General features: G+C 44.0%; 1 protein-coding gene across 2 annotated transcripts in view; it reads left to right on the plus strand.

The window, feature by feature from the left end:
- Window positions 1–26361, plus strand: part of rarab (retinoic acid receptor, alpha b) — a 95630-nt gene extending 69269 nt beyond the window's left edge. For both annotated transcript variants that reach the window (XM_066642086.1, XM_066642085.1), the window contains 7 exons: window positions 5515–5663; window positions 14011–14152; window positions 20183–20343; window positions 21410–21586; window positions 22429–22633; window positions 22732–22890; window positions 23331–26361. In XM_066642086.1, the coding sequence (XP_066498183.1) occupies window positions 5515–5663; window positions 14011–14152; window positions 20183–20343; window positions 21410–21586; window positions 22429–22633; window positions 22732–22890; window positions 23331–23545 (1208 nt within the window). In that variant the 3' untranslated portion in view covers window positions 23546–26361. The remainder of the gene's footprint in view (window positions 1–5514; window positions 5664–14010; window positions 14153–20182; window positions 20344–21409; window positions 21587–22428; window positions 22634–22731; window positions 22891–23330) is intronic.
- The last annotated feature ends 1447 nt before the right edge of the window (window positions 26362–27808 follow it).

Consider the following 27808-nt stretch of genomic DNA (forward strand, 5'->3'; position numbering starts at 1 on the left):
TAATTTTTATCACCAAATGGAAGCAAGCAATGTTCATCAAAGTGATTATTTATTATTACCTACTTTCTAAGAAGTCTATCAGAAGAAGAATCAAACTCCTCTGTTGCCTGAATGAGCCAGTTTATGCTCCATAGCATGTTTCCCCCAAATCGGGACGGTACAGAATCTCTGACACCTCCAGGCCATGAGGTGGCGTCTCAGATTTAGTACCTGTTCCAGCAAAGGCCTTTCATCAGGAGTGTGTTCTTCTTCACTGCAGTCGCACACATTACTCTCAAATGAACTGTATGGCGCTGCAACATTCCTGAGAACACAGTTCCACTGTTCCACAGACCAGTGCTGGGGGCTTTACACCGCTCCAGCCGACACTGGGCATTGGGCCTGGGGTGGGGCTTAGGTTCGTATACTTTTCTATGAAGATTATACAAACAGTAAATCGGTGATGTATGACCTTTAAAGGGGCCAAATTCACCTGTTTGGGTCTATATACACACACACACACACACACACACGCCCTGCCTGTAAACCAGAGGTAGGTAGAGTAGCCAAAAATTATAAAAGTAAAAAGTAGTAGTAAAAAAAAAAAAACTAAGTAAAATAAAAAAGTGCAGAGTTACCTCTTTAATTAAGTATTGTTTTAGTTGATGCTGATTATTTAACAAAGTACCATTTAATTAAATTCAGCCACAATAACCTAACCTGTGTGTGTGTGTGTGTTTGCGTGTTCACTCTGTGAAGTGAATATACAGCTTTAGCTCTGACTCTGGCTGGTGAAAAGAAGTCAAACGTCGCTAGTGGCTACATTTAATTGGTGAGACGCAGTCATGTGGCAGAGCCTCTGTTGGACGGATCAATAAAAATAAGTAGCGAGTTGAATGTAGCTCAGCTTCTTCTTCACAAATAAACTCAAGTAAAAGTAAAAAGTTTGCTGCATTAAAACCACTCTCATAAGTACAATTTATCCAGAAAGTTACTCAAGTAAATGTACACACCTCTGCTGTACACACAGTGAGTCACTGCTGATAAAACATGACTCTGCCTTTTTCCGGCAGTCAGAGGACAAACACTGAGTGAGGATCACCGTAAATCGCTCACACACACACACACACACTGATGCCAGTGGTTAACTCCTTTGATAGAGATGTGAAAGTGCAGTAAACAGCTCTGTGCACACATTCACACTCAGGATTTCACCCTCTCACTCTTATGCTGCGTGGCTGAATGTTTCTGCTCTCACTCTGTTAGCAGCTCCAGCTCCTGAAGATACACTCTGTGTTTATTACTGTTTTAGTCCTGCAGTGTCGGGAGTGTGTGGTAAAACTTGACTGATTTATTGTTTTTATAAATATATTTTCTCACTCCCCTTTTCCCCTGTTCTTTAGCGCTCAGGACCCCCACAGAGCAGGTGTGATGTGGTGGTGGATCATTCTCAGTGCTGCAGTGACACTGACGTGGTGGTGGTGTGTTAGTGTGTGTTGTGCTGGTGCGAGTGGATCAGACACAGAAGTGCTGCTGGAGTTTTTAAACCCTGTGTCCACTCACTGTCCACTCTGTGAGACACTCCTCCCTCGTTGGTCCACCTTGGACCAACTGTCACTGCACAGTGTGTGTCGGTCGTGGAGAAGAAAACTCACAACCCTTTCTCACTTCTGTACAGAACATCTATTATTTACCTCAGTGTTTTTTAAACATTTGAGAGGAACCCTAAATGAATTCAGTTCTTCTCTGAATGGAGGAGTTCTGTTGTGTTCAGAACAGCATCCCACTCTTCAGAACAGAACCAGGTCACACACTGCTTCAGGGGGAGAGAGAGGATTGAAGACAGAGAGGGTATGGGAAGGGAAGGAAAAGAGAGAGAGAGAGAAAGAGAACGGCGAAAAAGGAAAGAGAGATGAACTTAAATAACCTACTGAAGATTTATGCTAAAGTTCAGGAAGTGTCAGTTCTCACTCGTTTGTGTGTGGGGCAGAGTTTAAACCTGTGCCCCTTCACCTACTTCTATCTCTGATTGTTTATAGTCGAATACAAAAGCTATTGTTCTGTTTATTACTCTGTATTTATCCATTTAAACACACACTCTCTACTGTGTCCTAAAGGCTGCGTCCCAGGTAGTTTTGCTCTCCCAAATCTCATTAAACATTAAACCTTTGCAGATATGTCACTTTATGTAAACACACACACTCACACACACACACTCACACTTTGCTGTTGGAAGTTCACAGTGGTTCAGCTCTGTGATGAACGTGTTAAAGTGCAGTAAACAGCTCTGTGCACTCATTCACACTCTGGTTTTCTCTCTCTGCACTTTATGGCTGAAGGTTTTCTTCTGAAGTGCAAGGTATTTCCAGACGGTGAAGGTCTGGAGAGGACATGTTTGATCGAGTGGTACATTTGTGAAAACACAGAGCAGAGCCATTGCTGGTGATTGTCATCACGAGACCCCATGTTGTGAGGTGTGATGAGAGAAGGGACAGGATGGAGATTAGTGAACTCATTGTTTACTCCAGCGCTGTTGAGAAGAGAGTCAGTATCTTCAAGTTTAGAGAAGCTCCTCTCTCTCTGTTTCCTGATGGATTATGGGATAGTAGCTGTCCTCAAAAAAGTAATATGAAATCATTTTTTACAGTTTTCTCACCAATTCACCAGTTTAGTCACAGCTAATGTCCTCCAAGAGACGCAAAGAAGAACCATGTATCAGCCATTTCCTTTTTTCAGTAGCGCTGCTGGCTTGTCCAGTTATTGCAGTGGTGTGTTTGGGGAAGTTTAAATGAGTTCTAGACAGCATAAAAACATCTGCATATGTTCACTTTTCTGCTTCAAAGTTTGGTTCATGACACTGTGGCACGGCAAGGCTTTCAAGGTCGTGGAGAGCATCTGCGCAGTGCACGCCACCTCTAAATATATTCCTGCGGCTATGTTCGCAGACTATTATCTATTAATAATCCAATCTCAGAAAGCACAGTCACAGGTTTACCTCACTGCTGTTCCCGCAGATCAGGCTTGTGGAGTGTTTTTTCCTCTTTTCATTTCTTAATTTATAGAAATTTTATAGAATAATTTTATTCTTAGTTTATTTCTCTTCTCTTCATCATCTGATGATACATAAACCCTCCCTAACTTAAAAAATGATGTAGTTATTTCCAAGTGCTAGGTTCTTCGACGTTTCAGTTCCACATTAAACGCTGCTGTTATATTCACACAATTGCACTAACACTGGCATATTTTGAAGTTTTCGTTAAACACCTTAAAACAGTGAAACAGTTACAGGCGCCTGGACAAAACTACTGCATAATTTAAGGTGACACAAAGCTGCAAGGTAGAGAATAAATAGCTATGTTTGTTTTCTATTCCACCTGCAGCTGTTACAGAATCAGAAAAATGCTGACTTGGATGCTGGAGGGTTGCACGAAATTAATAGTGTTAAAACTGTTTTTTTATATATTGATTTTTTAATAATTATTGTTTGTTTACTCCTCATTTTGTCCTGTATATGGCTGGCTGTTTATTCTTAAAAAGAGTGAGTGAGTGAGTGAGTGAGTGAATGTATAAATAGTCTGAGCATTTATTTAAACACACAGTTTCTGCATCAGATTTTTTTTTTTTTTTTTTGCTTTTTTCTTCCTTCACACAGATTATTTGCACCACATCAGTGTGATACAGCCTCTTCATGTTTGTGTGACTCTCTGTTTTTGTATGACACTCGCTCTCTCGTGAGTTTGTGAAAAGGATGTGACACGTCTTTGCACTCTGAATCTCAAAGCCGTGAGCTTGGGGTTCTCTTTTATTAACCTACTTTGTAGAGAAGAGTGTCTGGACACCACCTCGTCCAGCGTCCCCTCAGAAGTGGAAGTACTGGAACACTGCTGTGAGGGTTTGATTGTAGCTGTGGAAGCATTAGTGAAATCAGGTGCTGGTGGTGGAGGATTAGTGCTGAATCACACACACCACACCCTCGTAGCCCACAGCTAGCACTGGGTGTGTTGACTTTAGCGTGTAGACTGTAGGGAGCGAGTGTGTATTGGGATGCGGCCGATGTGTGTAAGAGGAGCCTCCACTCTTTGGTTAATCACTCCATACCTTTCATATCACTGCTTTCATTGTGTTTTATAGAGCTGTGTCTCTTAATCTGTCCATTTCTCTCTCTCTCTCCTTTCTCATCTTTTTCACACACACACACACACACACACTCTTTCTCTCTCACACACTCCCTCTCTCTCTTTCTCTTTGTACTGAGTGATGGACTGAGGGCACTAAAGGGCACAATCCAGAGAGAAGGAATTCCATGATAGTTTGAGTGTGTGTGTGTGAGTGAGAACTACAGAAAGAATGTGATCACCGAAATCTGTTTCTTTCTCTCTCTCTCTCCCCTTTGTCTCTGTTCTCTTTCTTTCTATATTTAGTCACCTCTCACTTTCTATCTCTCTCTACACATTATCTGTCTCTCTCTCTTTCTCCGTCTCTCTCTCTCTCTCTCTCTTTCTCTCTCTCTCTGTGTGTGTGTGTGTGTGTGTGTGTGTCTGGGCGTTCTGCCAGCCTTAATTAATAAAGCTGTGACAGACAGTCTGAGAGTGCGTGGAGAGAAAACCACAAAAGGGGAGGAGGATGAGAAAAGATAACGACACAATACAGAGAGAATAAAGAGAAAGAAAGAAAGAGAGAGAGAGAAGTAAGAGGGAGTGAAAGCGTGAGAGACTCTCAACTCTAGGAATTGTTCAGAGCAGGCCGTACCCTTGTGTTCGGACGCCTGTTCTCCTGCTGTTATGAATCGTGCCTGTAGACCTGGGGGTCTGCGTGTGTGTGTGTGTGTGTGTGTGTTGACTTAGGTGAGATTTTAACTGCATCCGTCAGAAGTGTCTCGGGTCAGTTGCTCTGAAATCTGATTCCTGGCTTTGAGTCTCGGATCCCCTCCTGAAGTGGTCTGAGTGAATTTGGTTTAATGGGCCTTGGCTGCGTTTACACCTGGATAGTTATGTGGAGGAGCTCTGTCCAGATCTACTCCTCATGCTTAAACCAGATCAGACCCTCAGATGTAAACAGGGTCAGTGCTGATGGACTGAAGGCTGAATGAATGTGAATGAGTTTGCGCAGCGCTGCCGATGAGTGTGGAGTAGTTTGACACACAATCATGATTCACACTACGTCTGTATCAGCTGAGGGGGTCCTGAGGGGGTCCTGAGAGGTGATGAGGGGTAGATCGAGGGAGATGAGGGTTTGGAAGTGTGTTTTATGTGTGGAGCTTCAGTGGGATTTGATGAAAGATTTTCCACAAATTAGTCATGTGTTAACACCTCTCTCTCTCTCTCTGTCTCTCTCTCTCCCTCCATCACACTCCCCCACCTTCTCTCTATCCTCTCTCTCTCTCTCCCCTTCTCTCCATCCCCAATATTTATCTCTCTCTCAAGTTCAGTGGTGCTTTGTTAATATGAATGTACCCTTATTGACATGAATGTGATCAATAACATCTCTCTCTCTCTCTCTCTCTCTCTCTCTCTCTCTCTCTCTCTCTCTCCCCAGCTGTGGACACTCAGAGCAGCAGTTCAGAGGAGATTGTGCCGAGCCCCCCCTCTCCCCCTCCTCCTCCGCGGGTGTATAAGCCCTGTTTCGTTTGCCAGGACAAATCCTCGGGGTATCACTACGGAGTCAGCGCCTGTGAGGGCTGCAAGGTACAGCTGTGACTCAGCGCTTCGTCCGGGTTAAAGCTTAGTTCAGCCAGTGCTGGGTCAGCGAAAGTAAACTCCCTGAAAGAGCGGCAGATTCACAGGGGAAGGGTTATTCACTTTATTGCAACATTATGCAGTTATCGTTATGCCGTTGCAGCTATACTCCCATGAGTTGCAACATCACAGCCATGACTAACCGGCCGACTGGTGCAATGTTCATACCCCAGGCTACAGAAGGTGGATGTGTAGGGTCGTCTCGGCCCGAAAACGAGCTGAAATTTAATCAGTAGAATGACTATCCAGATTTATTTTACTCACAACATGAGGAAAGGAAATTGCAGATGGAGCACAGTGTCGTGTCGAGTTCAGTGCTGTGTGTGTCAGAATATCCCCCTGTGGAGTCAGCTCCTCTGAGGGTTGTAATGTACTGCCATGCCATAAATTTAGGGTTAAAGTCCATTTTGGCTTGTGCTGAATCAGCAAAAATAGTTTCACTGAAAGTGTGTTTGGGATTCCAACATGACGCAGGGGCGAGGGACAGTTCTGTTCTTAACCCCACAGCAGCGTTCTCCCCCTGTCTAAACAGCCCTGTTCAGAACGCCCGCTTTCAGCACCTGAGGAGCGAGGGGTAGAAGCTCTGGTTATTAGCTGTTTTCGCTCGGTTCTCTTTCTTCTCCAATATTACTCAGTGCTCCAATGCTTTTCCACCACATGGTCCCTGCTCGACTCTGCTCTTCTGTTCTGCATCTCTACCAGGTAAATCAGGTCCTGGAAGCGGGTTCTTGTTTAGTAGCTGTTCTCTCGTGGTTCAGAGTGAGTCGAGTAGGGTCTAAACCGTAGCGTGTAAACCTTGCAGAGTGCCAATTGTCCATAGAGAGTCGCCACTCTATGCCATGCAACGCAGACGTCCAGCGAGAGCTGGAGTGTGTAACCAGGGACCAGTGGATTCCAGTAGAGTCTGTCCCATGAAATTGAAAAACACCATTGTTTCTCAGAGACTGAACTGAAGTCTTCTGAGGTGAATTTTCTCTTCACTGAGGTTCTCTTTAACCCTCTGCTACTGTCACTGTGTTGTTTACATTGCCATGGTGATGCCACTGTCAATCATTCTGTGATTCGACCCACTCCTGAGCTCAGAGCAGCAGCAGAGGGGGATTTGTAGAGGGTTAAACTCTGTTAAAGTGCTTTACTGTAGAAATATATACTGAATACAACACTGGGGTAAACACAGACTCTGTGACACATCTTTAACATTTGCAACAACTTAAAAATCAGTGGAGATGATTTTAAAAGCAGATGCTTTAGTATTATGTCATGGTACTTGTGAATGCCCTGTAGATGAACGAGACCAATCAGAAGCAGCCAAACACTCACATGTTGTGACATCACAACCATGAGCACAACTCACTCCAGTGAGTCCAAAACTCCACACACCTGAAATAGCTCCAGTGCGGTTGTCTTTTTATTCCTGTGTTTAACACTCTCTCTCTCTAACACACACACACACACACTCACATACACAGGTGAAGCTGACCCCATGCTGCTGCAGCTGTTTAATATTTGAACATCAGTGTATAGGCTGTGTATGTGGAAACTAGTGGTTAGCACTGTGCTAACATCACTGGGGAGCCCCCCAAAACCCACCCACCCCACCACCACCACCCCCCCGACTGAGTGTGGGAATGTGGGAGGTGTGTGCGTGTGTGTGTGTGTGTGTGTGTGTGTTTTTATGTTACACAACACACTCTCTCTGCGGGAAACAAACACGACTTCATCAAATTTTCATGCTCCTATCTTCTCTCCTCTCGTTCTTTTCCCCTCACTGGCTTTGAACAGACCGAAGACACCTCTTCATCCTGATCTCTCTCTCATTTCTCTCTCTCTCCCGTCTCTCCTTGTTCTTTCTCTTTAACTTACATTTGTCTCTTGCAGTCTGTCACTATCCTGTCACTTTTCTTTTCTCTTTGCCAATCTCTCTCTGTCTTGTTTCTCATGCTCTTCCTTTCTGTGTGAGTGGAGGATCATCCCACACAGCCCCAGGGTCTCGGGGGTGGGTCTAGGGGTCCTGGGTGGGTGCCCATCCTCTGGTCACTGTCTGTGAGGAGTGTGGTGTGTTCTCCCTGTGTCTGTGTGGGTTTCCACTGGGTGTTTGTTTACTTCTAAATTCCAGGTTCATTGGTTACTTAAAATTGTTCACCAGTGTATATGTGAGTGACTGGGTGAGTGTGTGAAACTGTCCACAGGTGTGAGTGACTGGGTGAGTGTGTGAAACTGTCCACAGGTGTGAGTGTAAGAGTGACTGGGTGAGTGTGTGAAACTGTTCACAGGTGTGAGTGACTGGGTGAGTGTGTGAAACTGTCCACAGGTGTGAGTGACTGGGTGAGTGTGTGAAACTGTCCACAGGTGTGAGTGACTGGGTGAGTGTGTGAAACTGTTCACAGGTGTGAGTGACTGGGTGAGTGTGTGAAACTGTCCACAGGTGTGAGTGACTGGGTGAGTGTGTGAAACTGTTCACAGGTGTGAGTGACTGGGTGAGTGTGTGAGTGACTGGGTGAGTGTGAAATTGTCACTCCATCCAGGGTGATTTCTGATGATTCTGGGTAGGGTCTGAGACCACAGCAGCCGTGCCTGGGATGAAGTGCTTAGAGAAGATGAATGAATGGATTTTGCTTTAATGGGTGATGATATCTGATGAAGTGCTTCCGCCTTCTGAGGAACAGTTAATTCTGCTGAGCTCAGGGTCCTCACGCTGCTGCTCCAACTGAACAAATACACAGCTGAGAGGAAGATCCATGGATTCACTGTTGAACACTGGTTCAGTTCAGGGACAGATTCACTCCTCCTCTCAGTCTAGAGCTGGTCCGAACACTGCACAGAGAGAGAGAGAGGAACTCCCCACAGTCTGCGTGTTAGAGGTCCAGCGCTGAGGGAGATTAGTGAACACATTAAAGAAGCTTAACTGCCTGAGCACGACCCCAACTTCCCTATTCGTCTCCTCACTTCTCGTTCTTCTAGTTCGACGGCTTTGTCCCAGGTGACCCCCCCCCTTCCCCACAGCTCTGAGGCCTCACAAGCGCGGTGCTAGGCAGGGTGACGGATCTCAAAGTAATTACATTATTGACTTAGAGAATTAATTATAAACATTTCTTTTCTGGTTTCTGTGGTGTTTACGTGTGTGTGTTTACCTAAGAATGAACATCACTGGTACTTTATGCTGGGATTATACTGCAGGAATTTGTCCGATTTCTACACATTTTTTTCATATTTGACAAATTTTCAGCATCTGAACAGAATATGAGCGGCACGGTGGCGCAGCAGGTAGTGTCTCTGTCACAGCTGCAGGGACCTGGAGGTTGTGGGTTCAAGTCCCGCTCCGGGTGACTGTCTGTGAGGAGTGTGGTGTATTCCTCCAGGGTGTATTCCTGCCTTGCACCCAATGATTCCAGGAAGGCTCTGGACCCACCGCGACCCTGAACTTGATAAAGGTTACAGGTGAATGAACAGAATATGAGCATCGAAGACAAGGAGCGGTCGTGTAGCATGACATAATCAAAGAACAGAGATGTGGCATCTGGGGGTTGGGGGAGCGGCATAAATGCTAGAATTTAAATATTTAACCCTGGCTCACGGCCCCTCAGTGCAGCGTAAGTCTAACACCACTGCTCACTTCAGTGACTGGATCAGCTCCTAGACATGTAAGGGTCCCAGGGCAAGACTCCTAACACTACAGCTCCCTCCTTCTGTGACCAGTTTGAAAGTCACTCTGGACTTCTGCCAAAGGTTATAAATGTAAATCAGCCTGAGCCACATCTGTCACAATCCCATGATGCACTGCTGCACCCTTGATCACCATCGTACTGCTGTAATCACAGAGTTCTCTTAGTGTCTCTACAGGTTCTGCTCCCTGCTCGAGCTACTCACCTCCCTCACATCTAACCGTCACCATTCCTTTAGCCCAGAGAGAGAAGGAAGGAAGCAAAATACAGAGAAGAAAAGGAAGAGAAGAGAGTATGAAAAGGGCAAATGGATGAAAGAAAGGGAGAAACGGATGAAGGGGAAGAAAGAGGGAGCAAGAGGGAAAAGAGAGAAGAGACACTTAAAAGTGAAAGAGAAGGGGGAGAGGAGAGAGAGTAGGAAAAGGAGAAGAGCAGAGAGAGATTGGCTACAGGTGTGAATTTCGTCGTGTGTTTATCACTGACTCAGATTCTTCTGAACTCTGGGAGAAAGAACTTCTTGACTCTGTCTGTGATAAAAACTTCCAGTAAACTCTGCTCTTCTCTGGTTCCTGTGAAGGCTGAGCTACGCTCCATCGGTTGGAGTCTGAGGTTTGATCAGGGAACTGTGAGGCTAGTGTATCTAACGTGTATTGCAGACCTATCTACAGCCCCTTTCACACCTGCACGTTAAAACCTAGAAATGTTCCAGACTTTCCCAGGAGGAGCTGTATGTGTCTGTAACGTGACCTGGTTTGAATAGAGATGGAGAATTGCGCTGTAGCTCCTGTTTTTGTCTGCACAGGCTCCGCCCCATGCCTAAAGCATGCGGAACATTTCAAGCTGGGAGAATGTGTGTGACACGGAATATCTCCTACGTGTTTAAAAAAGACCATTCTGGAAAAATGTCAGAAACCAGTTCTCTGGACATTCTTTTTATGTTGGTCGATAGATGTCCCAGAAATAACACATCCTCACAGAACACTGCATTAGAGTGAAAGAGAGAAGGAGAGAGACTCACTCTCCCACTCAGGCTCACCACCTTCTTCATTACTATTTCATTTCATTTCACCCGCAACATGCATGTGCAGTCCCCGCTCTTCTGTCCTCTCTCTCTCTCTCTCTCTCTCTCTCTCTCTCTTTTTCCATGTGAAGCTGAAATTATGTAATTGTTCCTTGATGGCTGAGTGAGCATTGTGTGGAGGGCAGTTTCTGCTGAGATGGTGTTCAGTGACAGTTTTCAGTGACCCCACAAGCATCACAGCAGGGTTCTCGCCCTGTCTAAACAGCCCTGTTCAGAATGCCCACTGTTCCTTTAAACAATAACGAGCCACTTGCTGTTCACCCTGACCCCGAGCACACAGCAGTGCGAAGCTCGGTTTTCGCTCAGTGCTCTTTCTTCTCTGTTCTCCTTATCTCTGTTTGTACTCAGTGCTCTTATTGCTCAGCGTTTGTTCTGTTTGTTTTGCTGTGTTTAACCACGTATTTGTGCACTCACATAAACACATGTCCAGCGCTGTGATTGGACAGACGCAGACGAGGGGGCGGGGCAACCCTAAAGTCCCTGCACTTGACGCCAGAAGCAGCGCAGTATCAGAACGTCTCGTTTTATTCCGTGTTTTCTGACTTAGGCACACAGAAATCTGACTGGGGCCTTGTTTCACAGTGTGTGTGTTGGTGGACTCCAGATCCTCATATTAAAGATTTCTTCATAATTTCCTCCCGTTATACATTGCATTATAAGCAAAACGTATGAATGTAGTTTATAATACGATCATTTTCTTTAACATGAGTGTGAAATGGAAGTCAGGACAGATTTTAACTCCTTCGTGTGATAAATGTGGTGGAAGGTAATATGGCTGAACATACACAGCAGATGAATTGTAATATAATAATGTAAAGTTTCAATATAAAGTAGGAAATGAACCAATGAGAAGAACATATTTTGATTTCTTCTGGATATAGAACCGTTTCTGTTGAACAGTCGATGTTGAAGAACTCAGAGTACAGGGAGACACACGCCGTCCGCCCCTCCCCGAGTACGGAGATAAAGTCCAGGTCTCTGTCAGATTTCCACAGTTCACTAACAGCTTTAACCCAGACTGGAGATTGGAGTATGACGTTTATGTGACCTTTTTAAACACATACAGACCACAGCTGGAGGAGCTGAGGACGGGGAGAGTTTCGCTGACTGTTAAAATCAACAACCCTTCCGCTGAACACTGACAGAGACCTGCTGAAATATTCAGCCTGCCGAGGTCAAATGATGACACACTTCAGATTCACTCTCCTGCCCTTTTGCAGCTGCCTTTCACCAGCTTTCTCGTGTGTGTGTGTGTGTGTGTGTGTGTGTGGTGGAGGTCAGGGGGTGGTGTAGAGTTACAGAGTTGGTTTAATGTTGCTCTGTTCTGGTGTAGAGTTGCTCTTTATGTTGTGTGTTATTAGGCTTCAACAAACAATGCCGTTTGGTTAATATTTCAGTAACGGTGAAGCGCCCAGCCTTTCTCCTGAAACTTTACTACAGAGAACACTTTTACTCTTCTGGAAAGGCTTTACACTACAGGTTGGAACATTGCTGTGAGGATGTGATGGCATTCAGCCACATAAATCTAAGTGAACCAGAATGCTGTGATGTATCTCGGAAGATCCTTTAATTTTTAGACGGGACCCCAGATCTGCTCCTCTGACTGTACCTCAGCAGCTGACCAATCAGGGCCTGTGTCTTCCAGGTCAACAGTAGCGTTAAACACTGTTTGTAGTGTGGGCTTTTACAGTGCGGCTGTGTGACTCGAGTCACAAAAAATGATTCTGTGAAAGATTCTGTAAATGATCAGTTACAAGCACTGCTTCTGGCTGAGAATAAAGAAGTGAGCTGGAAAAAATAAATTCTAATTAATTTTTGTAATAACTGTAAACACTTTTCCGTTGTTAATTTCTCAGGTTTGAAGTTCAGTAAAGTTCTGGATGTACACTCAAACTGGTCCCGAGTCACGTATGCGGGTCATTGGTCTGTCAACACATGGCTGTGGCATCGTCAGCTTTAACCTTTTGAACAGAGGAGACAGTGGAGTTTCTGGAAGTGCAGGGCGTAACTGAACACTGTGTTTTTTGTTCCTAAAACTGTTGAATATCATTGTGGGTTCAGTTGTGTCTGAGTTACGTAACAGAGTTCCTCCTCCACAGAAGAGCCTTTCATACAATGTGGTCCTCTGTTTTACAGTGTTTATCTTTAGCTCATACACAACAAGAGCATAATTGAGAATAAATTTACACCCGGAGTAAAACAAAACGGCCAGTGTCAGTGTAGTGTAGTGTGTTTGAGGGTAGTTTAGTGTGTACTGTGGTTGTGTGTAGTGTACTTTGTAGGGTGTGGTGTAGTGTAGTGGGGAGTGTGTGACGTGTGTGTGTCAGTATGCAGTGTGTTTCTGACTGAAGTGTTTCAAGTTTAAACCTCTAAATGTCTGAAATTCCTCTTTCAGAATAAATCATTTCACACACAGCTCTATCTCTCCTCTTCTCCGTCACATTTTACGGTGTGTGTAAAGCAGGTGTGGGGAGAGAGGGAGTCTCCGGTGTGTCCCTGAGCCCCAGGCTCTCCTGCCCTGCTGTAATTAAAGTAAATGGAGTTAATGTGATGGCTCTATCTCTTGGTGCTCTGTTCATCTCTCACCTCTGTCCCTCCACAGGAATCGTACTCTTTAAGCTCTTTACAGGATTAGCCTCTGGAGCTCATTGGGCCTTAAACAGAGAGATTAGTCCATGCTGGGCACTGAACCCCAGCCGCAGTCAGGGAACTGGTATCGTTCCTAGAGGCACCACTGTGACCCCTGCTTTCACTGGGTTTTATTGTGTGCTACACATTCTGAAGGTCGTTACTCCTCTGTGAGGACTTTACACTAGACATTCAGACATTGTGGTGAGATTTAATGGAATACAGACACAAACTTTACCGAGGTTAATTTTTCTGATGTTGGGTGATAACGCAAGTCACCTCATAAAATAATTGATTTCACAGCTCCGTCACACAACTGTTCCACTGCCTCACAGCTTTTTAACCCTCTTAGCCCACTCTAGTGATATTAGGTTCATGTGCAGCTGCTCCAACGTGTCCCATTCTGTATTTTTTGTAATGCAAATATTTAGGAGTGGGCAGTATCCACATTTTTCATACCGTCATATCATCGCAAAACATTAACACTGTACAGTATTTCCATGGAGGAGGGGTAGAGTGAAGGGTTTTCGCCGCTGTGCAGCTCAGTGCACCCTGACACAATGTGTTGGCGATAAAGCCTGTTTCTGAGAGAGAGCAAATTTTAGCCCCTGGTGCTAGAGGAAAAGAAAGGTTTGAAAATAAGTGAAATAAGACAGTTCTACACTGTTTAGCAGATGAGTTTTCCAGTGAACTGAGGCTCAAATCACACACATTTCGAGATAAAGACTCATGTCTGTGAGCACAAAGTCGAGTGAAGGCTCTTCTGAGTATTTTGTCTGTTTTCGGCTTAATTGGTCTTTTAACCCAAACTCAGCGCTAAACTCACTGCGGTGGGCTACTGGCTTTGTGTTTTTATTCTACTATCTGTGGATGTTGGTATGAGGCCGATGTGATTGTTTTCAAGCTGTGTGTGTTATTTCTGCAGGGTTTCTTCCGAAGGAGCATCCAGAAGAACATGGTGTACACATGCCACCGAGAGAAGAGCTGCATCATCAACAAAGTGACGCGGAACCGCTGCCAGTACTGCCGCCTGCAGAAGTGCTTGGAAGTGGGCATGTCCAAGGAGTGTAAGTTCCCGTCCAAATAATTATAAGCACTTTGTTTGGGTCTGGACAAACAGACAGGAAAAGTAAAAATGCAGTAACAGCTTTTACACTTGTGAGAACGCCGTACGTCACGTTCCCACGTAGATTTACGTAGGTGTTAAGGGTTCACGTTCACGTATCACATTCATTTGTGATTCATCTGCAGCAAATACTGACCCTTTTATTGAAACGTGCAGTTGCTCTGAACAGACTCCCCCTCAAATGTGACTCGCTACCAGAGTCACTACTCCACGACTCCACGTGGTGCTGCTCATCAAATGAAAAGTGTAAACCTGCCTGGGCTCACTTTGGGAACAATGAAGACACAAGTAAAAAGGAAAGTTTCTCTGTGACATGTGATCGGCAAGAGCTGTTGTGTTACACAACTTCAGTTACTCAGGTTTTGTGATGTCTCAGTATCGTGATACTGTCATTATCATGTGAAGTGTATCATGATTATATCGTATCGTGATCCCCATCCCTAGTAAACACTGGTGAGGTCAGGTGCTGATGACCGCTCCGAATCATCCCAAAAATACTTAAAATACACCGTTCACAGCTCAGTGCTGGGGTTCTGAACCCTTTGTAGCCCAGTCTTTGCTTTGGGCATTGTGACCTGAGGCCAGGGTTGATCAGTGCTGTTCTGTGAAGATGACTGGAGCCGTGAAAGCGACTGCGTGGCGTCTGATGTTAGAGCTGTTTTAATGCAGTGGTTTTCCTGTTGTTTTAAAAAGCACAATTCATATGTGGTTTAAAAACCTTGGATTATTCATTTTAAAATGCGTGGTCAGAGGCTGAAGGCTACGATGGCTGCGCTGTCATGTTTATTTGAGGATGCGCTGTGTTTGTATCCTGCAGACGACACAATTCTACAGTTCCCTTGACCCTGAATGCCATCTTCTGCATGGTGAGGATTCTGGGTCAAATTTTTAAAGCAGCCAAGTCTATATCCTGGCTCCAGTTTCACGTGCTCCCCCTGGTGGACACTTTTGTTGCTCTCTGTGTGTGTGTGTGTGAAGAAGACTGACACAGACCAGGGGGTTGTTCCGCAAAGCAGGATTTCTCAGTTTAGCCAGATAAGTTAAGCTTCGAGTCAAATGTATCCAGTAGGAAAAGAGCTGAGGGGCATTTATATCAGACCGTCCTGCTCTGGGCTTTCGTTATCTGGTTAAATCCAGCTTTGTGGAACAGCCCCAAGAAATCCCATGCGTGAGAGGTTTGGGTTTGTGTATTTTTAGGACAGAAATGTCCTACATTTTAAGGACAAAAGAACATCAGGGAAACGTGCAGAACCCGGATGTTTTAAATCTTAATTTGTTAATGTTAGTTATGTATATCTTTAATGTGTGTGTGTGTGTGAGACCCAGAAAGGGACAGCTAATCTCGTGCTCTGTCTGACCCTTGCCCTCTAACTTCAGCTTATCCAAACCGCTCAGTGCACACTGGACATATTTTGGAGGAGTTTTAAAGCCCTGCTCAGTCACGATGGGCTCCTTCTCTTGAATCTTCTCTACAGAGAACACACCCCTGCACTTTCTCACGCAGTGTGTAACTGTGTTTAACAAACCGGAGCGGGAGGATTTATAAAATATATAATAACAATAATAATAATAATAACAATTGTTTATCTGACACATCTTAATAGTTAAATTCATGAAAAATCCAAATGCATTTTGTAGTACAAAGCACATTTATTACATGTGCTGTGAAATAATAAACATAAAAACAGCAGAATCAAATACAGAAAAGAGGCTAGAGTTAAAAAAAAAGAACCTCTAATCTGTGAGATAAGAGCAGCAGTGTTAAACCCCCGAGAGGCCCCTTTACCCCCCAGGGCTTTAGAGCGTTCTCTGTAGCGGACGACTTCTCATTTACAGGTCAAACATCTACATCTGACTCTACTCTGGGCCCTGATCTGAATTTCAGACCGGATTAAAACCCCAGTGTGAATCCTCTGCTGTGTGAATCGGTGTGAACTCGTTCCTTTTGACGAATAATCCTCATGATCTCAAGCTTCAGGGAATGTTCCACTGTGTCGGAGGAGTGTGTGTGTGTGTGTGTGCGTGCATGTGTGTGTGTTTTGGCTGTTGGTGTGTTGTTGAATGTGTGTAAGATCATATTTTGGCTGTGTGTGTTCTCTTAGAGGAGGAGTGTGTGTTTCATCATGGGGAGTATGGGTATGCGCAGATTTTGGCTGTGTATTGTGTTGAAACAGCAGTGTGTCGTCTAGGGGTGTGTGTAGCAGTATATTTTGGCTGTGTGTATATGTTGTGCTGGAAAAGGAGTGTGTGTTTGCTAGGAGAAGAGCATGTGTCACATGGGGAGTGTGTGTGTGTGTGTGTATAAGCACGTTTTGGCAGTGTGGGTTGTGTGGGAGGAGTGAGTGTTGTGTGTGTGTGTGTTTGTTGGAGGAGGAGCATATGGCGTTGTGGGGAGTGTGTGTTTGTGTGTGTGTGCTGTGAAAGATGGCTTTTCTACACTAATAGTTGTTTAATGCTTCTATTAGACAGTTTTTTCTGGGCCCACACTGGCACCCTACTCTCTCCGGAGAGATGGATTCCTCTGTGAGTTTGTGTGTGTGTGTGTGTGTGTGTGAGTGAGAGAGGGAGGGAGGAGAGTGGAGGAATGCAAATGAAAGCGGAGGAATGGGCGAGAAGCCGGAGGATGGTGAATGTGTTTGCAGTGGAATTGGATATGAATTTGTAACACACATCGTAATGGGAAATAAATCACAGTCAGAACCAAGGGAGGGAAAGAGCTGGGAATGATGGAGAGAGAAGGAATGATGATATCAGGCGGGAGGTGGAAATCACTGTGTGTGGCTCAAAGTGAAAAAAGGCAGCAGAAGGAAAAACTGTGTCTGCAGGTTTCTCACGATTTCCCAGAGTCTGTGGGCCCTGAGCTCAGCCACAAGCCAAGGTCACAGAGACGCCTCATGTCAAGAGGCTAATGCCTAGTGTCACTGATGGAGCGTCATCCAAAACCTTTGGGCTGAGATGGAACGGTCCTCCAACATCAGCACCTGCCCTCACTGATGTTTTTGTGGAATGACATGTGGAGTCATGCTCCAGCACCTGGGCTCTGGCTTCTGCACAAGATCAGAGAGGATCCTGTTTGTTAAATGGTTAAAGCAAGAGAAAGTGGGACATCAGAGAGAGAGAGAGAGAGGAAAGACGTCAGCAGCAGAAACTCAATTTACAGCAAGAGATACAGCCACAGAAATAGAGCAAATGACTGCTGAGAGAACAAGGGAGGGTGGACAGAGAGGGGGAGGGGGGTGTGGAGAGAGAGAGAGAGAGGGGGGTAATGGCAGAATGACACAGAGTGAAAAGGAAAATATAGAGAGAGCATAAAGCATGCACAAAGGAATGGGAAAGGGGAAGAGGAGAAGAGAAATGGAGAAAGAGGGAGGACCGAGAGGGAATGTAGCAGAGGAGAGGAAAATAGGAAAAGCAGAAGAGGGAGGGATAGAAACAGAATGTGATAGAAGAGAAGGAGCCCATGAGAGAGGGAGGGTAGAGAGAGGGGGAAAGTGTAGAGAGAAGAAAATGAATGGGGGATAGACCTGAAATAGAGAACGGGAGAAAGACTAAAATGAGAGAGAGAGCGATAAAAGGAGCCACAGAAAGAGAGGAGGATTTTGAGAGAGAAGAGGGAACAGCACAGGTAAGAGAATAGTGAAACAGACAGAAAGGGAAAGAAGTGAGAAAAAGGATGGGAGAGAAAGAGAGAGGGGGAAGGAGGGAAGCCCTTCTCCAGTCGTTTGAAGCTGTGAGGAATTAGATTAGAGCAGTGTCTCCACTGTGCGCAGAGGCTGTTCATCACCGTTATTAACAACTTCATCTACACACACACTCACAAACTTCAGTGTGTGTGTGTGTGTGTGTGTGTGTGTGTGTTGGAAAGGAGGCACGTTGTATGATGTATTAGGCTTCATCATGTCCCAAAGCTGTAATGATTCAGGATCATATTAAAAAGTTGAATGTGAAAACGCAGTCAGTGTTCAAACCCCAGACGTCTGGATGTTTCAGAAACCAGGCGTATCCATGGCAACGTCAGCAGCCCCACTGCAAAACATGGCTGTAGGTTTCCTTTCGCTTTTGACGCTTTTATTTTCTGTCTGAATCCAGGACTGAGAGTCTGTGTGAAGGAGGTCTGATGGCCTTTTTAAATAGTTTATTTTGCAGAGTGCACTCACTGTTCTTGAGGTGCATGGCATTTGAATTTGAGGTGTTATCGCCCTCTACTGGGCTGGCATATTCTCGTACGTGAGATGTTATTGTGTGGACAGATTTTGGGGAAATCTGTCACTGTGCACTTTTTTTTTTTTTTTTTTAAACATCAACAAAAATAATATCTGGTTAATCTTAGACTAGGCCTGAGCTGAATGAATCTGTGCAGAGCAGATCAAGATATTTTAAAAATATCAATATTGCAGGTAAGACTGACTGATACGGACATTTATATCACAATATATTTCTACATTTCAGTTGACACGATATAATTCCAGTATCAATATAAACAACGTTTAATCCATATAAAAGCTGTCAAGAACAAACAAGAAACATGACCCCACCATCAAACACAAACATCTTGGCTTCGTCAATATTAATATTTTTAAACTAACTTTAAGATTGAGGGCAGTGCTGTGTAATGACCATCAGTCAGTGACAGATTCTGTGAATAATAAAAATTGAAAATGTATTTAAAAATCTTTTTATTGTTACCAAAATATTTTCTATTGCGATACGTACGGATACTGAATTATTGTCCGACTCTTAATTGCAATCAAAACTCTGATGTTGCAATAAAAAAACACAATAAATCTGAAAATATGGGCCTCAGTACATCCCTAAAAACTGTGGTTGGTGCAGAACAGTGGGAAACAGCAGAGCAGGGTTCAGTGCCCCGTCTGGGAAGACACACCAAAATATACCAATAAGAGTCCTTCAGCAAGACTCCTAACACTACAGCTGCCCGTGTCTGTAACCTGATGAGAACTGTAAGACGATCTGCGTAACAGTGTCTGATAAATGCCATAAAAGTCATATCTAATGTACTTTAGCAAATGTAATATCGGTAATACCTCACACAGTGATACGCTTATGTGATACATAGTGTTTAATCTTGTGTTATTAAAGCTGAGGGTGTTGTATCTGTGTTTTTACTCTGAGAGATGAGATGCCCCCCCCCACCCCCCAGTGCCCCTCGTCTTGATAGGTATTTTCCTGCAGACTCAGCAGCTCATACATTCTCACGGCTGTAGAGTCATTCCAACCTCTGCTTTCTCTTTCACACTTCGCCGGCGCTAGCTTTCTCAGAACTTTAATGTTTTCTACTTTCAGTTCACTATATTCCTTTGATATTCTTTACTATTTACTCATTAATAATTCATGATTGTAATAACCCAGTGATGTGAGAGCAGAGGGGATGTTAAAGAGCTCGGGGCGGAAGGATCGCTTCCAGAGGGTCTTCATTAGCTCTGCCATGCAGCTAATTTGAGGCAAACTGAGCCAGCCCTGCTTTATCCCTGAGAGTATGAACCAGTGAAGACTGCTCCATCTAGCGGTGGGCTCTAAGAGTGCAGATAGTGTTCTGTGGCATTGTTCAACTGTAGCTTTGAACTTTCAAACATTTACAAATACATTTTAAAAGTCACAGTGAAATTAAAGTCGATACGCTGAGTCCAAAACGTTACACACACCATGTGCAGTGAGTGATTTCATCTCCTTTAAGATTTAAATTTTGGTGGAAAGAAATATTCAGTTTGTAGAGATGAGATGCTCTGGAGCAGCTGCACATGAGCTGAAGGTTTTAACAGAGCACTGGGCAGTGAAACTGAGTATTTCACCTCACTAATGTTTTGTGGCCTAATGCAAAAAAATCCTCATCCTTGGAGACTCATCCTTGGAGTTACTGCAGCAAAGTGGGTTTGGGGTCTGAGTGGATGATTTAGAAACTCAAACCCACCAAAGCTTCTCTGAGTTTGACTGTTTTTTCACCTTCTTGCAGCTGTAAGGAACGATCGGAACAAGAAGAAGAAGGAGGAGAAGAAGGTGGAGTGCACTGAGAGCTATGTCCTGAGTCCCGACACGGAGCAGATGATTGAACGAGTGAGGAAAGCCCATCAAGAAACCTTTCCATCTCTGTGTCAGCTCGGCAAATACACCACGGTGAGGGAGCCCTGCCAGCAGTCAGCAGTCCCCTCTCCTTTTCTTTTCCAGTGTGTGTAAATGATTCTGAATGGACCAGAAATTATAACTGAAATCGTCCAAACGTTGAATTCCACTCAAAGATTTAAGTTTTAAGGTTTATTTTTATTCCTCTAAAAGTAGCTGATTTGGTGAAACAAAGTGGTTCAGACTGCAATGATGAGGCTTTGCAAGACACACAATGTTCGAACTAATAAGTGCTGTGTCCAAAACTATGCCCTGTTCACTATGCAGTGTCCAGGAGCATAGTGGACAATATTCAGTGCACTCAAACCATCCCTAGTGGAGAGGGGATACCCATAATCCTCTGCATTTCTTGGGAAGAACCTGCAGGAGGTCATGTCTGAAATTGTTCACTATTCTTCTGAATTCAGTTCCCTATATACAGTGCACTGTATAGTGAGTAATGTAGGGAATAGTGAATAGGGAGTGGTTTGGGACACGGTGTAGAAGCATTTGATTTAATTCACTGACTTAAATTAACGTCCTGTTGTTGATGTTAGAGTTCTGACTGATTCTTAGGAAGCGCGGAGTCAATGGTTTGTTGTGGTCTTTGTCCGATATATCCACATTTCTCAGCTGTCACAGAAAGATCACATTCAGAGTAAAACAACATGAAAATGACTGAAATGCTAGTATGCTACACCATCTAGTGGTGATCCAGTGCATTAAAGTAAGACTTTCTGCAGCCAGGAAATAAGATTGATGTCTGTACAAGACAGAATACACCTCTTTATGCACATTAATGAAACCCAAAAATGTGAAAATTCATACATTCTTAAAGCCAGGCTTACACACCTTTATATTAAACATCTCAGATCACTTTCTGCTGTGGCTCCTGAACACTTGATCAGTGGATGGAGTGTGTGTCACACAGAGTTTCAGCTTTGAATAAACTCTCATGACTTTGTGCAGATCAGGATTGTTTGTGCTTCTGTTTACACAAGAGAAAAGTGGAGATGGTGTGGAACGTGTCCTAAATCCTGTCTGTACACTGCAACATTAAGTCTGTCTTTCTGTTCTGTAGAACAACAGCGCAGACCACAGGGTCTCTCTGGACGTTGACCTGTGGGATAAGTTCAGCGAGCTCTCCACAAAGTGCATCATAAAAACAGTGGAGTTTGCGAAACAGATCCCGGGCTTCACCACCCTCACCATCGCTGACCAGATCACGCTGTTGAAAGCTGCCTGCCTCGATATTTTGGTGAGTTTCGCTCAAAAAGAGTGTGGGCTGTTTGAGAGTTTCCTTTCATGGTGTCAGTGATGTTCTCATGCTTTATCCAGACCCAGACTGTTGTCTTATCTGAACCTGGGCCTGCATCTGATGAAAAACTGAGCATGATTTAATTCTGAGTGTTTCTTTTTGAACCAGAGTATCTTTTCTAGCATTTTACAGTAGCAGTTTACTCAGGACACTCTCAGACCTCCATTTCTGTGCATTTAATGAGCTCAGCGACCCACAGCTGAGGTACGAGGTGAGAAACAGTGGTTTGAGAAGAACGCAAGTCAGAGGAAGAATTTAAAGGTAGTGCTCTAACAAGAGAAAAGCTGAAACAGAGCTGTTAACCAAAAAATGGACAGAGTCGTACCTGTTTCTTTTTCTCACGGTCTGTTAGAAACATGTCTCGTGTTCTGAGACTGAGGTGATTATTAAAGCAGCAGTGAAGCTCCTCTACGAGAGGCTTTATTTGATTTGACGCCCAGTTGCTGACGACATGAAATGTTGATGTAACCAGGCTACTTCAGAATCATGATCCGGTCTGGACCTTCAGTGAATTTTCTCTGACTGGACCTGCTGTATTTTAATGAGTCACTGGTGCATTGTTACGATTCACAGTCACTTTTTAAATAACCACTGAAATCTAAACCGGGATTTGATGTTTCACACTTCCCTCTTGAAACAAATTAAAACAGCTGTGAATAACGTATATTTAAATCTGCAGCTTTTATTTTCCTCCTTTTTTAATTTGTTCAACTTCACCACCTCTTTGTTACCTGTGTCTCACAGAATAGATTTAACTTCCCCCCCGTCTCTGTTCCTGTCAGATTCTGCGGATCTGTACGCGCTACACTCCGGATCAGGACACCATGACCTTCTCGGACGGTCTGACGCTGAACCGGACACAGATGCACAACGCTGGCTTCGGCCCCCTCACCGACCTCGTGTTCGCCTTCGCCAACCAGCTGCTTCCGCTGGAGATGGACGACGCAGAAACGGGTCTGCTCAGCGCCATCTGTCTGCTCTGTGGAGGTATTACAGGCTTCTTAGGGCTGATCTGTACTTACGGGTACTAATTTGACTTTCTTAAAAGTGAGTGACAAACTGATTGTACCCGTTTGCCTCTGCAGATCGGCAGGACCTAGAAGAGTCAGACAAGGTGGACATCCTGCAGGAGCCTTTGCTTGAAGCGTTGAAGATCTACGTGAGGAAGAGGAGGCCTCATAAACCACACATGTTCCCCAAAATGTTGATGAAGATCACAGACCTCAGGAGCATCAGTGCTAAAGGTGAATGATGCAGAATGAAACAGGAGAAATGCAGCCTTCTACACACACACACACACACACACACACACACACACACACACACACAAAGGTGTTCCTGCTGGAGCTGCAAATAACATTTTATTATATATTATAAGTGTACTGATCAACTGCTGGGTAGTTCTGTGGTCTAACAGATCTGTCTTTCTTCCTCACCTTGAGGTGCAAGAAAACAGACGCCATATCACCTCTACACTTAAAGTGGTGTGATTAATGTCGGTCAGAATGATTGTTTGGGTCACAAGAACTTTAAGAACTACTCTTTTCAAAATACAGTCCTAACCTTGTTGCTTCCTGCAGTGTATCCTCAGAATGAACAGAGCAAGAAACATTTCCCCCCAGTTTTCTGGAACAATTTTACAAACATTTAACATTCCTTCCCCCTCTCTCTCCCTCTCTCTCAGGTGCAGAGCGAGTGATCACCCTCAAGATGGAGATCCCTGGCTCCATGCCTCCGCTCATCCAGGAGATGCTGGAGAACTCAGAAGGTCTGGAGGGTCAGGGGAGCAGCGGAGCCAGAGGAGGAGGGGGTGGAGGAGTAGGAGCACCGTCAGGAAGCTGCAGCCCGAGTCTTTCCCCAAGTTCCGCCCGGAGCAGTCCTTCAGCACATTCACCTTGAGAAACAGAACCCCCCAAACCCAGGGCTTCACAAACGCTGCACCAGGACTGAGCACCAGGCCTCCGGACACCAGCCGGGCGGACTTTGATTTGGGAAGAAGTACGGCCCAGAAACGAACAATACCCTGGCTTGCTTGGCTGGGGGTGGGATGTAACGGCCGAACGCGACACACATCCATGACCCACTTTATGGCCTCAATGAGTTGGCGCTTTTTTAGCAGATTCTGATCTAGGACCGGAAAGAAATGATCAGAGCAAACTGAGACTGAGGACTTTGGGCAGAATGAATCCCACACTTTGTAGAACTGGCCTCTCTACTCTTTCTGCATTAAGTAATACATAATAAAGGCTGTGTCGGTTCTGAAGAGGAAAGGGAACATTGCTTCATCCACGCGTTGTACAATGACGCTACGTTCTGGACTCCCTCAGCTGTAGATCTAAGGAACCGAGGAGGAGACAGAGGCGAAATAAACTAAAGACTATAGAATAAAGACAAAAGGACGTCCAGAGTCCAAAAGTCATCAGGGACATTTTGAACTTTTTTTTCTTTTTCTTGCAAAAGATATATGAATATATGAATATCTATATTGACAGGAAAACAGAACAGATCATTTGAAATGTTTGTCTTAGATGAATGATGCAGGAAAAAAAAATCATATTTTACTCTTCGTTGTTCCAGGAGAATAGATGTGTTCTGCCCACTGTCACCTTCACTGCAGGAGATTGTTGTGGAGGGTTATGGAGATTGTGTTTAACTTTGGCAAAAAACTAAATCGCACGGTTCACATCATGTGCACTTGCACTCTCACGCAACAAAACCAGTTAAAAGCAAAAACTAAAACACACACACACACACACACACACAGGGGAGGAACAAAGCGTGAAGTGCTGAGTTTTTTGTCCGGAAAAAAAAAATAAATAAATGACAGAGCTGTGTTAGTGGCCTCTGTTCAGGTCGGTTTCTGAAGTTTCTGAATGTGCATGAGATTGAGTTGATCACAGCTTCTAGTGAATATCTTTCTGTTGTTTCCTGACCAGAGACAAACCACCACTTTGTGAATGATGAGCATTAATGAACAGTGAAGGCAAACTCTGGTTTCACCTCAGACTCAAACATCTGTCTGCGTTAAGACTTGGCGTAAAGGGGTATTTACATTAGACAGGTGAAGTACAGAGTGACCCTTTATTGAAAATTCCTGCTCAACTACAGCGTAAAACATTATTGTTTTGAGTATTTTATGACGCAGTTAAAACCAGACGCCCCGTCAGCAAAGAGACGTAACCTCTGCCCCATTTCCCCACTGCCTGATGAACCCTACAACACCACTGCCTCGGTCCTTTTGAACAATCACCACCACCAACAACAACACTGCCTCCGTGAGACAATCACTTTACCTGTAGCTCCCCAACAGCACTGCCTCTGTACGCTGCTGGTCTACAGCAGAACCCTGGACTGAATCTGCCAGCTGATCCTTATTTGTGCTGTCAGTGATCTAATCTCGCTGAAAATCCTTCAGCACTGGAGCATCTCCACACATTATTTGGATCTTGAGTCACACATGATTTCCTCGAACAAATCCTGGCCGACCTCTGACCCAAACACACAATGTGGGGGGTTCCATTATTTGCCAAAAGACCATGATGCATTTAATATGTTTTTTTTTTTACTTCTTCATAATTCAGTGTTTGAGCTGTAACCATGGTGATGGAGAGGGTGTGTTTAGGTGTGAAGTAGTTGACTGTAGATTTCTTCACAATGGTGGTGAATGGAACCAGACGTCTCCACGTCTACAACACAAATCCAGCTTTTTATTCCTGCTTCACCAGCAGCAGCAATGACCTGCCACCCGTCTAAAGAGCTTTAAATGGAATTCTAATAAAATAGCAGTCATTATTTTAAGAGACAGATCTGTTTTTCTCTGAAAACTCTCAGACACCAGGCGGTGTATTGACAGACGTTTCATGTGTTTGAATGTTCGGTGTGTGGTAACTCTGTGGGAGATCAAGTCTAGTTCCTAACCACCACTCTGTGCAATGCCCAGTGCAGCACATTCAGATCGCTCTGAATAACTCTCTTTACATCAGAACCATTTAATTATGCAGCAGTTTTCAAAGAGACGACTGTGTCCTTTAAAGTGGACAGTTGATGAAACTGATCCTCCGTATCGACACAAACCTGCCTCTCTGTCAGCTCCAGTGTTACAGCTAATCATGATTCAACTAAATCTAGCTCCGTATGAACATCAGCTGAATTGTGGGGCTTCACTCTAATCCAGTTTTCTGCTGTAGATCAGTGTCGGGGCCATCACTGTACCTTTCTTGCAATACCTCCGCCTCTACGCCGTGTTCAGTGAGAAACTCAAGGCCGTAGTTTGAGCTGAAACCTTTCGAAAAGCTCGACTTCTGCTGGGGTCTCACTTCCTCATTTCACTTCAACTATGCACACGACTTGCACATGAAGTTGAGCGTCCACTTGCTCTGAACTCCCGCTGGCTTCTCAGAAACCTGTGTTTTGTTTTTAAGCGTATGTGTGTATATGATAATGCTGATGTGAGCGATTCTCTGGACTCTAGATACTGCCCTGATGTTTCACTGCCAGTGAGCCACGGTGTACGGTCGTCCCCTCACAACTACACACCAATGAACAACTGTCCATCTCTCACACACACACACACACACACAGAGACACACAGCGTCCAGCACAAGACACAGATCTGTACTGCTCTAAAACTTGTTACACCATCAAACGCACAATAAAAATTGTCTCTTGTATCAGTTCCCTGGATGATAAGAATAATCTTTAATAAAGACTCATGTTTTGTGTGTGTTTATGAGCAGTGTGTTTATGCTTCTTTACTGATGACAATTCTATGCACAAAATAACATCCACATGAATAAATATCCAAATGAAAATGAAAAGAAAGAGCTCTTAACTGTTGACGTCCAGTGAAAGTGATTTACAGGGTCAGGTGTTTATTGTCCAATCACAGCTGAGGATATTAGCAAATGATGAGTTTAAAGCGTTTCCAAAAGAAATCTATAACACCATTAAACTGAGTCTCAGATCTACTCTATAGGATTTAAATGTGGACTCTGATTGGAGCAGGATCCAGATCAGCTTCTGAATCGTGTTTTTTGTGGATGTTGGTGCTTCGCTTTGGGAAGTGGCTCACTCTCGTATTTTATTCTATTTTTGTCGTAAATATCATTAAAAGTGTAATGTTTTAACCTTTTTTTATTATTTCTTTAATCTATTTAGGCCTGTTCCAGTTATTACATAATCATATGATCAGGTATTTAAGAGGTTATTTCCTATATGTTACACTCACAACAAACAGGATGTGAACTGGGTGGCAATGGTAAGTTCAGTCAAAGCAAATAAATGCAAATGTGAACTTTCAGAGAGCTGCTGTATCTTCAGAGTGCACAGGTTAGAAATGTCAGAGTTCTTTCTGTGGTCATTTGAGCACGAACACGTACTGACAGCTATGAAGCAGAGTAGGATTTAGACTTTTTTAACACAATGAACAAAAATACAAACTTGCTCACTGTTCTTTAAAAAGGCAGTAAATCTTCAGCAAGTATTTCATACAGAGACTGAAGTTATTTCAGATCTTTAAAAGATTTTATTACTAACTCTGACGAGGTCTGACGTCTCACCGAAACTTTTTCCATCAAATAAACACTAATAAGAACTTTAAACTGAGAGAGAGAGAGAGAGGTGAAAAAACACCTTGTTTCTCTTTTCTTTCTAGGAATGAAACACTTATAGGAGTCTGAGGACCCCTCAGAACCTGTGTCACATTGGTCAGGGGAATCTGAGTCATGTGCTGCTTAGTGCTGTGCCTCATTTACAAAAAGTTGCAGCATTCTCGTTTCATTGCTTCTCACTAAGCTGCAACTATTTACAGTCAGAGGAAATGACAGAACCTAGGGCTCTGGTATGTGTTCATAGAAACATAGGGTGTTGTGTTAACAATATATATATATAGTTTTGACCATATTTAGTTCAGAGTAATGAGCTTCTGCTCGAGCTGCTGAGCTGAGCTACAAAATATTTTAATTTGTGAGAAGTGAAACATGGTCTTTTACCAGCAAAAACCTCCAAGAAGTAGATAAAAGCTCAGGATCACGTCTGAAATATTACTCCATTAACCTCATGAAGTGTAATTAATTTATCATTAAATAAGCTTGAATAAATGACCATTAACAGCTGCGTCTCCTTTAGTGAGGATAACACTATTCAGCTCACCACTGTGTAGAT

The sequence above is a fragment of the Hoplias malabaricus genome, chromosome 13 (genome assembly GCF_029633855.1).
Source record: "Hoplias malabaricus isolate fHopMal1 chromosome 13, fHopMal1.hap1, whole genome shotgun sequence".
In the NCBI taxonomy this organism is placed as follows: domain Eukaryota; kingdom Metazoa; phylum Chordata; class Actinopteri; order Characiformes; family Erythrinidae; genus Hoplias; species Hoplias malabaricus.